Genomic DNA, 13,465 nt, shown 5'->3' on the forward strand with positions numbered 1-13,465 from the left:
TTTCTCCATCCGGTCGGCCTGAGACACAGGAAGTGACATCATTGTGGAGAAACCGCGGTATCCTCACTTTCTGTGGAGACATGGCTGCGGCCAGTTTGGGCAGTGTTTGCAGAAAAGTCTTAACCGGGCTGAAAGCTTCTAAGTCGCTAATAAGTCTTCAGGCCCCACCTAGCACAGGGTAAGTGATGTGAGGAGTAGGTTTGTTCTCCTCTCCGACTTTGGATCTTGTTTGGTTGCCGAGATGCTGGAAAACAGCTGAGAGGCCGCGCGCATAACCGAACCCGAACTCACCTGCGTGAGAAGGGAATGCCCTTAGAGAAGTCGTCCACCTCCGACATTTCCGGTCTTTTCTCAAACTTTTTCTTGTCACCTAGTGCGGACCAGACAGTCCATGGGGTCTGTAGATAACCAGTATTTGTTGAATTAAACCTAGAGGTACAGAAGCATCCTCTTTGGATGGGTGAGTTGGGAAAAACTGCACTGAAGAGGATTTGGTTATGGAACTGAAGATTATGTCAAGTTTGGATGGATGAAAACCAAGGCGCTTTTGTATCTCCAGAATATATCAGAAAGATTTTTCAGTAAATGTGGAGTGAATAAGTGAAAGTAGTCAAAAGAACGGAAAGTAGCTCTGCTGGTGTGAGAAAGGAACATCCTACATATGGTGTTTATTATTTCTGGAAAGACAACCTGTCTTCTGGACAAACTGACAAGTTTATGGTATATGGTTTCCTCCCTTTTATTGGATTTTGTCTCTAATGAGTTGGATTTTATAAATCATTGGGTATGTCGGATTTTTTTTTAAAGGAAGTAATGTATGTGTCCTTGAATCCAGCACACAATTGTTGAGCATCTATTATGTGCTATATATTACTTGCACTTACTTTAGAGATAAGCAATATTTTTTTCATTTTTCAGAGATTCACAGGTTGTAACTTGATAAAGGTGACAAACTTGGATCAATTGTCTGTAATTCACTGTCATTTTTTCTTAAAAATAAATTTTAGAGGGGTACCTGGGTGGCTCAGTGGGTTAAGCATCTGACTTCAGCTCAGGTCATGATCTCACAGTCAGTGAGTTCAAGCCCTGAGTCGGGCTCTGTGCTGGCAGCTCAGAGCCTGGAGCCTGCTTCAGATTCTGTGTCTCTCTCTGTTTCTGCTCCTCACCTGCTCATGCTCTGTCTCAGAACTAAACGTTAAAAAAAAATTGTAAATAAAATAAATTTTAGATTTTTATTATCAAAATGAATATTGCTTCATTTGCAGACAATAAGGCAAATGGAAAATAAGGCAAGTGTTTTGAAGAAAATAATAATCAACTATAATTTTTGCCACTAAAAGATTTCCTTACATTCCTTTTTATATATACATATACATGTAATTCTTCTAAGTTTATTTATTTTTGAGAGAGAGAGAGAGACAGAGCAGGTGTGCGGGTGGGAGGAGCAGTGGGAGACAGAGAAGAGGGAGAATCCCAAGCAGGCTCTGAGCTGTCAGAGCAGAACTTGACTCAGGGATTGAACTCACAAACCATGAGATCATGACCTGAGCTGAAATCAAGAGTCAGACACTTAACTGACTGAACCACCCAGGTGCCCCCACATACATGTAATTTTAAAGCCAGAATCATATTTACATGTATGCATCTTGGTGCTCTAACCTGTTTCCCCAATTTTTTATATTTAAAAATTTCAAACCAACAGAAAAATTTTAAGAGTACTACAAAGAATAACCACTCTTCATCTATATTAAGCAAACCTTAGCATTTTGTCACATTTTTATGTATCTTTATATCCATGCCTATGTGTATTTTTTTCTGAGCTATTTGAGGCATTGTGACACTTCAGTATATGTCTCCTAAGAACGAGAACACTGTCTTTATAACTACAATACTACAATGATCACGCTGGAGTATTTAATATACTACTGTCGCCGTGCTTTTACGTAGCATACAGTCCAAATTTTTTCTTAATTTTTTATCCAGGGTCCAACCAACGATCGATCATTACCGTCGTTGGTTGTCATGTCTTGTTAGTCATCTTTAATCCAGAACATTTTTGAGCAGATCAGCCTTTTCAGATTATCCTTCCATTTAGATTTGTCTGATTGTGTCCTCATGGTTAGATTCAAGTTAAATTTTTTTGGTAGGAATACAACACTTGTGATACACTTTGCTATTGAGTTTTACATTATTTCACCAGCTTGTTAAATATTCTTTAAAAACATGATTTTTAAATTACTGCATAATAAATTATTATACAAATGCACAGTAATTTTGTAACCATTTCCTGGTTGCATATTTACATTATTACCAACTTTTGGATATCACATATAATGCTTTAATAGATATTTTTATTAATTCTCATCATATTTTTAGTTGAAATTTCTAGATGAATTTTGGGTTGAAGGGGGAAGCATTGAGGCTTGTGATACATGTTGCAAAATTAATCTTCAGAATGTTTTTATCTGCTTATGTAACCACTAGCCAGGTATGAAAAGCCTAAAAGTGTTACCTTAAGTATAATTGTATCAAGATACTGTCTCCAAAATTATGTGAATATATTAACCTCTGAAATTAAAGGGTAGCAGCATCTATAATACAATATTGAAAATTATTTCTAAAGCATTTTATAAGTTTGTTCTTTGTGCAGAAACCCTGAGTAATTTTTTTTTAACATTGTAAAGGAGGAAATGATTCCAATTATTGCTTGTAAAATCCAAATGTTGCAAAACTCTGATCACTTGTTTATATATGTTCAGTTGCAGGTTTTCTCTTAGTCTTTTGCCTAAGAATATACCAAATGTCACATCTTTTCACCAGTGTAGATTACTTCATACCACATTGTCAAGAAAAGGACTGGAAGAATTTTTTGATGACCCAAAGAATTGGGGGGAAGAAAAAGTGAAATCTGGTAAGATATTTGGGTTGACTGATATTAAATATATTTATTAAATCCTCCATTACTTTGGGATTATTTATCCACCTTGGGGATCATTTAGGTGTTTCCTTTTTTTATTTCTTTTGGGAATGTGAGAGAAAATTAAAAGGACAATGTAATAGTACAGTTAATTGTTGATTGGCAGGTTGACAAAAGGCTTAGAAGAGGAGTAAATTGAAATTGTTAACTGAAGTGAGGTCAGAGATTTGGTTTAGATTTCATTTTTAGAGATAATTACATGTTTATAATGATATGAAATATTTTGGTATTAAACTGTGGAAACACATTCTTTTTCAGTACTAACATTTTTTTAATGCTATTGCCAGTAGCATTACTAATATTTTATGTGTTACCTAATTTAATGCCAGTTTAGTCCTAATTTTGTATTATACTATGATATGATAAAACTATTATATTTTACAGATAAGGAAACAGGTTTAGAGAAGTTGAATAATCTGCCACAAGGCACATAGCTAGAAAATTATTTCATGTTGTGAATTTCATAAATTTTTCTGTGTGTGTCTGAATTTCATAATTTTAATAGGAGCTTCATGGACCTGTCAGCAATTAAGGAATAAAAGTAATGAAGATTTACATAAACTTTGGTAAGTATACTGAATACATTAATATGTAGGTGTTTGAAGCAGTTAAAATATGACAATGAGGTATAAACTTTACATCTATTTGATGTAAGAAATTGAGAAAGTGATTTGTCTTACAATACTATGGATGATATGTAAAACCAGTAAAGATTTTAAGACAAATGTATTAGTGTTCTCAAATAGTTGGGGATTAAGAAATTTTACTGTAACTGCTACCAGTCATACTAGCATCTTTTTCTTTAAGTTTATTTTATTTATTTTGAGAGAGAAAGCATAATTTTTGGGGGGGGGGGGGGCCAGAGAGAGACTCTCAAGCAGGCTCTGTACAGTCGGCACTGAGCCTGATGAGAGGCTTAAACTCACTGTGAGATGATGACCTGAGTGGAAATCAAGAGTTGAGAGTTTAACCAACTGAGCCACCCAGGCATCCCCATACAAGCATTTTTATACTAACAATTTTAGTAAACTAATAAAATGAAATAGGAAGAGTTTGTCACATTTAAGCCTTCCTCCTTTTTATTACCTTATCCATGGTCTGGAATCTTTAGCTTATTTGCCCTGGGGAAATATGTTGGAGGGTGCATTTAATTGGGAATTTAGCTAAATTTTTCTGGCAGATTTTCCTGATGAATTAGAGAGGGTTGAGAGGATTTAAGTCAGTGTGGTTTAATGCATCCATTCAGCATTTTTAATGGATGATTTATTTATTTATTTACTTGTATTTGTATTTTTATTGAGGAGTAATTGATATAACACTGTATTTCAGGGGTACACTGTAATGATTCGGTATTTGTATGCATTATAAAATGATCACCTTAGTAAGTCTGGTTCAAATATGTCACCATACATAGAAAAGTTCTTTTCCTTGTGATGAGAACTTTCAAGATCTGCTTTCCTACCTATTTTCATTTTTTTTTTTTTTTTTTAAAGAAAGCAGTTTTGTTTTTTTTTTTTTTTCAGCGTTTATTTTTGGGACAGAGAGAGACAGAGCATGAACGGGGGAGGCAGAGAGAGAGGGAGACACAGAATCGGAAACAGGCTGCAGGCTCTAAGCCATCAGCCCAGAGCCTGACGCGGGGCTCGAACTCACGGACCGCGAGATTGTGACCTGGCTGAAGTCAGACGCTTAACTGACTGCGCCACCCAGGCGCCCCGCCTACCTATTTTCAAATATGCAGTACAGTATTATTAACTACAGTCACCATGCTGTACATTATATCACCATGACTTATTTTGTGGTAGGGTCCCCTCCCTAAGGAGAGAAAAAACGCAAAAAACCTGAAGGCAACCTGGCTATACACCTATGTGACAACATCCATCATGACCTTGTAACACGAGACCACTTAATCAGACTGCATGTTTGTGTGTTACCATATATGGGAGACAAAGAAATAGAAAACGTATAAAAAACTGTGCCGCATGGCATTCGGGACTCAGTTTTTCTTGTAGGAACCCAACTAAGCAGTGCCTGCACGAATAAAGTTGTTTCCTGGAAAGAAAGGCCTCGGTGTCAGGAATCTCTGCAAGAGTCCTGCTACACTGTAACTGGAAATTTGTACTTTCTTACCCCCTTCATCCATTTTGCTATTAACCTAACAATAAAATAATTGGGGCGCTTGGGTGGCTCAGTCGGTTAAGCATTCAACTCTTTGGCTCAGGTCTTGATCTCACAGTTCATGAGGTTCATTTGGTGTGGTTTGTGAGATTGAGCCCTACGTAGGGCTCTGCTGCTGACAGCATGGAGCCTGCTCGTGATTCCCTCTCCCTCTCTGCTCCTCCTCAACGTGTGCACACACACTCGTCTTTCTCAAAATAAATAAACATTTTTTTTTAATAGAATAAAAATAGGGGCATCTGGGTGGCTCCGTTGGTTAAGTGTCCTACTCTTGGTTTCAGCTCAGGTCATGATCTTGCAGTTTCGTGAGTTTGAGCCCCATATTGGGCTGTGCACTGATGATGTGGAGCCTGCTTGGATTCTCTTTCTCTCTCTCTGCCTCTCTCTCTACTCCTCCCCTACTCATGCTGTCTCTATCTCTCAAAATAAATAAACTTTAATAAATAAAATAAGTTATTTTACCAGCAAAGGTGGGTTTATTTGGGAATTAGACACTTGTAATTAAGGACAAGGAAGCTGTGGCAAAACCATAGACAAATCCAACAAAGGAATATTATTTTATGGAGAAGGAAGAGGAGGTTGGAAGGGGTTGTTTTGAATGAAAGTGTTGTACAAAAGCAAGAGTTCAGAGTGATGATGGTTATTCATTGGCTGAGTTTCAGAGGTAGTCAATTTCTTGTAGATGGCCTTGTTTATCTTTCCCTTTGGGGCCTGTAATTGATGATTCTTTCCTGTTGAGTCTTCTATTAGGGATCTGTAATTGACAGTTTTCCTGTAATTGACATGGAATGGTATGGCTCCCCTTCTAGGATCTCCAGTCTACTTTAGTGAGGTTTCCTTTTATTAATTTTCACATTCCCCTCCTTTTTTTTTTTTCCAGTTTTTTTAACGTTTATTTATTTTGGAGAGAGAAAGAGTGTGAGTAGGAGAGGGACAGATAGAGAGGGAGACACAGAAGCCAAAGCAGGCTCCAGGCTCTGAGTTGTCAGCACAGGGCCCGAATTCACAAACCGCAAGATCATGACCTGAGCTGAAGTCGGATGCTAACTGACTGAGTCACCCAGGTGCCCCTCACATTTCCCCCTTTTGATCAAGATCTCTCCTTGAAAGCAGTGCTGAGGAAGAGTCCGTTTTTCTATGTTTAGTGGTTTTTTCCTTCAGTGTCAGGAAGAACCTTTCCTGGTTGTCATGTCCTACCTTGGAGGGAAGGTGCCTAATAGTTGGAAACCACTTCAGATCACATTTAAGTAACAGGAAGATTAGGAGGGAGAATTCTTAGGCACTTCCCATCTAAAGTTTGTATTTTCTCTAGGTCCCAACTGTTGGAAATCATCTCCTTATTGGGTGCATCATTTTCTTTTTTTAAATTTTTTTTTTTCAACGTTTATTTATTTTTGGGACAGAGAGAGACAGAGCATGAACGGGGGAAGGGCAGAGAGAGAGGGAGACACAGAATCGGAAACAGGCTCCAGGCACTGAGCCATCAGCCCAGAGCCCGACGCGGGGCTCGAACTCGCGGACCGCGAGATCGTGACCTGGCTGAAGTCGGACGCTTAACCGACTGCGCCACCCAGGTGCCCCTCATTTTCTTTTTTTAAATTTCCAGTATAATTAACTTAGTGTTATATTAGTTTCAGGTATACAATACCTGATTGACCCAGTTACTCAGTGCTCTTCACCATAAGTGTACTCTTACTAATCTTCACCTGTTTCACCCATCTCAGTGCCTAACCTACCCTCTGGTAACCATCAGTTTGTTCTCTAAGACTCTCTTTTTTTTGTTTCTTTTATACTTTGTTTCTTAAATTCCACATATGAGTGAAATCATACACTATTTGTCATTCTCTGACTTATTTCATTTTAACATTGTACCCTCTAGATCCATCTGTGTTGTTGCAAATGTCAAGATTTCATTCTTTATGACTAATATTCTAGTGTACATATATATCACATCTTCCTTATCCATTCTTCTAATGATGGATACTTGGATTGCTTCCATACTTTGGCTATTGTAAATAATGCTGCAGTAAACATGGTGCATATATCTTTTCAAGTTAGTATTTTAGTATTTTTTATTTATTCTTTTAAACATTTATTCATTTTTGAGAGACAGAGACAGAGTGTGAGTGGGGGAGGGGTAGAGAGAGAGACACAAAATCCGAAGCAGGCTCCAGGTTCCAAGCAGTTGGCACAGAGCCCGATATGGTGCTCGAACTCACGAACAGTGAGATCATGACCTGAGCCAAAGTCAGACACTTAACTGACTGAGCCACCCAGGTGCCCCAGTGTTTTAGTATTCTTTGGGTAAATACCTAATAGTGGGATTACTGGATCATTTGGTAATTCTATTTTTAATTTTTTGAGGAACCTCCATGCTGTTTTCTACAGTGGCTGTACCAGTTTACATTCCCACTAACAGTACACAAGAGTTCCTTTTTCTCCACATCCTCGCCAATACTTGTTTCTTGTGTTTTTTATTTTAGCTATCTGATAGGTATGAAATAATACCTCATTGTGATTTTGATTTGCATTCCCCTGATGATGAGTAATGTTGAGCATCTTTTCATGTGTCTGTTGGCCATCTGTGTGTGTGCTCTTTGGGGAAATGTCTGCTAATGCCTTCTGTTTATTTTTTAATAGGGTTATTTATGGGGTTTTTTAGTGTTGAGTTATATAAGTTCTTTATATATTTTGGATACTGATGTTTTATCATATATGTTATTTGCAAACATCCTCTCCCATTAACTATGTTGTCTTTTTGTTTTCTTGATTATTTCCTTTGCGGTGTGGAAGCTTTTTATTTTGAGTAGTTCCAATAGTTTATTTTTGCTTTTGTTTCCTTTACCTCGGGAGATCTATCTAGAAAAATACTGTTAACAGCGGATATCAAAGAAATTGCTGCATATACCCTCTTCTAGGATTTTTATGGTTTTGGGTCTCTCATTTAGATCTTTAATACACTTTGAGTTTACTTTTGTGTATAGTGTAAGAAAGCAGTCCAGTTTCATTCTTTTGCATGTAGCAGTCCAGTTTTCCCGACACCATTTGTTGAAGGTTGAAGAGACTGTCTTTCCCACTGCATAGTCTTGCCTCCTTTGTCAAAGATTAATTGACCAGATAATGGTGGGTTTATTTTTGAGCTCTCTATTCTGTTTTGTTGATCTATGTGTCTCTTTTTGCATCAGTACCATACTCTCTTGATTACTACAGGTGTGTAATATGACTTGAAATCTGGGATTGTGATACCTCCAGTTTTGTTCTTCTTTTTCAAGATTGCTTTGGCTATTCAGGGTCTTCTGTGGTTTCATATGGATTTTAGGAGTGTTTATTCTGGTTCTATGAAAAATGCTGGTGGTATTTTGATAGGGACTGCATTAAATCTATAGATTGCTTTGGGTAGTATGGCCATTTGAATAATATTTGTTCTCCAGCCCATGAGCATGGAATATCTTTTTGTTTGTATCATCTTCAGTTTCATTCATCAGTGTTTTAATTTTCAGAGTACAGATCTTTCACCTCCTTGGTTAAATTTATTCCTAGGTACCTTACTATTTTTGGTGCAGTTATAAATGGGATTGTTTTCTTAATTTCTCTTTCTGTTGCTTCATTATTAGTGTATAAAAATACAACAGATTTCTGTGGATTGATTTTGTATCCTGTGACCTTACTGAATTCATTTGTCAGTTCTGGTAGTTTTTTTGGTAGAGTCTTTAGCATTTTCTACATATAGTATCAAGTCATCTGCAAATAGCAAAAGTTTTATTTTTTCCTTACCAATTTTGATGCCTTTTATTTCTTTCTGTTGTCTGATTGCTGTAGCTAGGACTTCCTCGTACTATGTTGAATATAAGTGATGAAAGTGGACATCCTTGTCTTGTTCCTGATCTTAGGGGAAAAGCTCTCAGTTTTTCACCATTGAGTATAATGTTAGCTATGGGTTTTTCATATATGGCCTTTTTTATGTTGAGATATAGTCTCTCTAAATCTACTTTGTTGAGGGTTTTTATCATGAATAGATGTTGTATTTTGTCAGATGCTTTTTCTGCATCTATTCAAATGATCATAGGGTTTTTTCTTTTTTCTCTTGTTGCTGTGATGTATCACACTGATTGATTTGTGATTTTTGAACCACCTTTGCATCCCAGGAATAAATCCTACTTGATTATGGTAAATTATTGTTTTTAATGTATTGTTGGATTTGTTTCACTAGTATTTTGTTGAGGATTTTTGCATTATGTTCTTTGGAGCTGTTGGCCTGGATTTTGTAGTGTCTTTATCTAGTTTTGGTATCAGGGTACTGTTGGCCTCATAGAATGAATTTGGAAGCTTTCTTTCCTTTTCTATTGTTTGGAATAGTTTGAGAAGAGTAAGTATTAACTCTTTTGTAAAAAGTGTTTGATAGAATTCTCCTGTGAAGCCATCCGGTCCTTTAGTTTTGTGTGTTGGGAATTTTTTGATTACTGCTTCAATTTCATTGCTGGTCATTGGTCTGTTCAAGTTGTCTATTTCTTCCTGATTCTGTTTTGGGAGGTTATATGTTTCTAGGAATTCATTTTTTCTAGGTTGTCCAATTTGTTGGCATATAATTTTTCATAATATTCTCTTATAATCCTTGTTATTTCTATGTTGTCAGTTATTTCTCCTCTTTCTGATTTTGAGTTCTTTCTCTCTCTCTTTTTTAATGAGCCTGGCTAAAGGTTTGTTAATTTTATTGATCTTTTCAAAGAACCAGCTCCTAGTTTCATTGAGCTATTCTATTGTTTATGTTTCTGTTTCATTGATCTCTGCTCTAATCTTTATTCCTTCCTTCTTCCTACTGGCTTTGGGTTGTTTGTTGTTCTTTTTCTAACTCCTTTAGGTGTAAGGTTAGGTTGTTTATTTGAGATTTTTCTTGCTTATTAATATAGGCCTTAATATAGCAATTAATATTGCTCTTAATTCCCCTCTTAGAACTACTTTTGCTGCATCCCAGTGATTTCAGAGTGCTGTGTCTTATTTTCATTTGTCTCCGTGTATTTTATAATTTCCTTTTTGATTTCTTGGTTGACCCATTCATTGTGTTCATTGGATTTTTTTTGTCCCCATTCACTGTTTTAAAAAAAAAATTTTTTTTTAATGTTTATTTATTTTTGAGAGAGAGACAGAGCACGAGCGGAGGAGGGGCAGAGAGAGAGGGAGACACAGAATCCAAAGCAGGCTCCAGGCTCTGAGCTGTCAGCCTAGAGCCTGATGCGTGGCTTGAACTCACGAACTTGCTAGATCATGACCTGAGCTGAAATCAGAACGCTTAACCTACTGATCCAACCAAGCGCCCCATCCCATATTCATTGTTTAGTAGCATGTTATTTAACCTCCATGTATTTGTGTTCTTTCCAGACTTTTCTTGTAGTTGATTTCTGGTTTCATAGCATTGTGGTCAGAAAAGATGCATAGTATGGCTTTGAATTTTTTGAATTTGTTAAGACTTCTTTTGTGCCCTAACATGTGATCTACTCTGGAGAATGTTCTTTTCTACACTTGAAAAGACTGTGTATTTTGCTGTTTTAGGATGGAATATTCTGACTATATCTTTTAGACCCATCTGGTTCCGTGTGTCATTCAGAGCCACTGTTTCCTTGTTGATTTTCTGTTTAGATGATCTATCCATTGATATAAGTGGGGTATTAAAGTCCCCTGCTATTATTGTATTACTGTTGATTATTTCCTTTATGTTTGTTATTAGCTGGTTTAGGTTTTTAGGTGCATAAATACAATTGTTACATATTCTTGTTGGATTTTTCCCTTTATGATTATATAGCATCCTTCCTTGTCTCTTGTTACAGTCTTTGTTTTAAAATCCATTTTGTCCATTGTAAGTATTGCTACCCCAGGTTTCCTTTCACTTCTGTTTGCAGATAAATGCTTTTCCATCCCTCTGCTTTGAATCTGCATGTGTGTTTAGGTCGGAAATGAGTCTTGTGTAGGCAGCATATAGATGGATCTTGCTTTTTTTATCCATTCCATCGCCTTATGTCTTTTGATTTGGTGTTTAGTCCATTTATATTCAAAGTAGTTATTGATAGGCATGTAACCATTTTGTTATTGTTTTATGATTATTTTTGTCCTTCTCTGTTCCTTCTCTTGCTCTCTTACAGTTTGCTGGCTTTCTTTAGGAATATACTTGGATTCCTTTCTCATTTTTTATATATCTATTACCAGTTTTTGATTTGTGATTACTATAAGGTTTATATATAACATTTTGTGCATATAGCAGTCTGCATTAAGTTAATGTCGCTTGAGTTTGGAACCCATCCTAAAATCACTAAATTTTTACTCCTCTCCCCCTCACATTTTAGGTATATAGTGTCCTACTTTACATCCTTTTATTTTGTAAAACCCTTGATTGATTTTTATAGATATACTTAATTTTATTGCTCTTTGCTTCCTACTTTCCTTTGGTCTTTCCTTTCTACTCAGAGTCCTCTTTAACATTTCTTATAAAGCTGGTTTAGTGATGAATTCCTTTAGCTTTTGTCTGGGAAACTTTATTTCTCCTGTTATTCTGAGTGATAGCCTTCCTGAATGTTAGAGTATTCTTTGCAGGTTTTTTTCTTTCAGCACTTAATATTTATCATGCCACTCCCTTCTGGCCTAGAAAGTTTCTGTTGACAATCAACTGATAGCCTTAGGGGATTCCCCTTGTATGTAACAGTTTTCTTTTGCTACTTTTAAAATTGTTCACTACTTTTTGCCCTTTGAATTACTAAGTGTCTTGGTGTGGCCTTCCTTGGGTTGATTTTGTTGGGAGTGCTCTGTGCCTCCTGGATTTCTGTTTCCTTTCTCAGATTCGGGAAGTTTCAGCTATTATTTCTTCACAAAACTCTTCTGCCCCCTTTTCTCTCTCTTCCCCTTCTGGGATCTCTATAATGCTAATGTTATTATGTTTGATGGTGTTGCTGAGTTCTCTAAGCCTATTTAAAATATTTTTTTTTAATTATTTTTTTTCTCTCTCCCATTCAGCAAGATTGCTTTCCATTACTCTGCACCCCAGGTTGTTGATCCATACTTCTGCTTCCTCTAGTCTAGCATTTATTCTATTTAATGTATTTTTTATGTGTTTTTTTTTTAAGTTTATCTATTTATTTATTTTTAGAGAGAGAGATTGAGATTGTGCACGCGTGAGTGGGGGATTGGCAGAGAGAGAGTGGGAGAGAGAGAGAATCCCAAGAAGACTCTGCACTGTCAGTGCAGAGCCCAACGTGGGGCTCAAACTCAAAGACCCGAGCTGAGATCAAGAGTTGGACACTTAACCAACTGAGCCATCCAGGCACCCCTGTTTAGTGTATTTTTAATATAAGTTATTTAGTTACATTTTCTGTCTCTTTGTTGAGGGTCTCACCAAGGTCCTCCACTCTTTTCTCAAGTCCAGGGAGTATCTTTATGACTATTAGTTTAAATTCTTTGTCACGAATATTGCTTACTTCCATTCCATTTAGGTCTCTTGCTGTGATTTTGTCCTGTTCTTTCACTTGGGACATATTCCTCTGTCTCCTCATTTTGTCTAACTCTTTTCATCTGTTTCTATGTGCTGGGAAAGTCAGCTATCTCTCGTGCTCTTGAAAGTAGTGGTCTTATGAAGAAGAGGTCCTAAAGTGCCCTGCACTTCACCCGAACCTGGTGCTTCAGGGGTGTTTCCTATGTGTGTGGCATGCACCTTACTCTTGCGACTGAAGTGTGTCTGCCTTGTCAGTCATTTACAACAGTTCTCTGCATGTTGCAGGCAGGGTTTTGTTCCTGTTGTTAGTGGGCCTGTCTGGGGTAACCTTAGCTTGAGTTGGGTCAGACTAGGTGTTTGCCAGAGTTGCAGTTGCACTGAACTGTAGGGTATTCTCTGTGTTGTCCTCTAAGAAGCTTTCATTGTCGGTCAAGGCCTGCAGTCACACCAGATGTCTGCTCCCAGTCCACTGCTGGGACCACAGTGGAACTCGTGTGTGCGGTTATCTTCCTCTTTCCCCGGGACAGGAATCAATTTGGGGTGATGCTAACCCATCAGGGCTGCTTGCACACTGCCAGGCTTGTGGTGTCACTTTGGATGGACGCCTACTGAGAGAGAGTTGGAGGGAGCGAGTCCACAGAGGAACACAGGGTGCACAGTGATAGCAGGGTTTGCTCAGATCTGCTATAGGAAGAAGCTGGGTTGGAGGGGTAGATCTGCAAAAGTGGTTGGGGGCCAGGCACACTGTTAGTGAGCTAGGTAGAGACTATTTGCACTGCATTGGTTCCCACGGGTGTCTGTATCTAGGCTGGGGAGTGAGGCAAGGAGATGGTGCC

General features: G+C 37.5%; 1 protein-coding gene across 3 annotated transcripts in view; it reads left to right on the forward strand.

The window, feature by feature from the left end:
* Positions 1-19: 19 nt before the first annotated feature.
* MRPL47 (mitochondrial ribosomal protein L47) overlaps positions 20-13,465 on the forward strand; it is a 34,764-nt gene continuing 21,318 nt past the window's right edge. The window contains exons 1-3 of one of the 3 annotated variants that reach the window (XM_015071028.3): positions 20-178; positions 2,760-2,911; positions 3,483-3,543. In XM_015071028.3, the coding sequence (XP_014926514.1) occupies positions 81-178; positions 2,760-2,911; positions 3,483-3,543 (311 nt within the window). In that variant the 5' untranslated portion in view covers positions 20-80. The other 2 variants (XM_027061386.2, XM_053221189.1) reach the window with 2 other exon arrangements.

Source organism: Acinonyx jubatus, chromosome C2 (genome assembly GCF_027475565.1).
Source record: "Acinonyx jubatus isolate Ajub_Pintada_27869175 chromosome C2, VMU_Ajub_asm_v1.0, whole genome shotgun sequence".
In the NCBI taxonomy this organism is placed as follows: Eukaryota; Metazoa; Chordata; class Mammalia; order Carnivora; family Felidae; genus Acinonyx; species Acinonyx jubatus.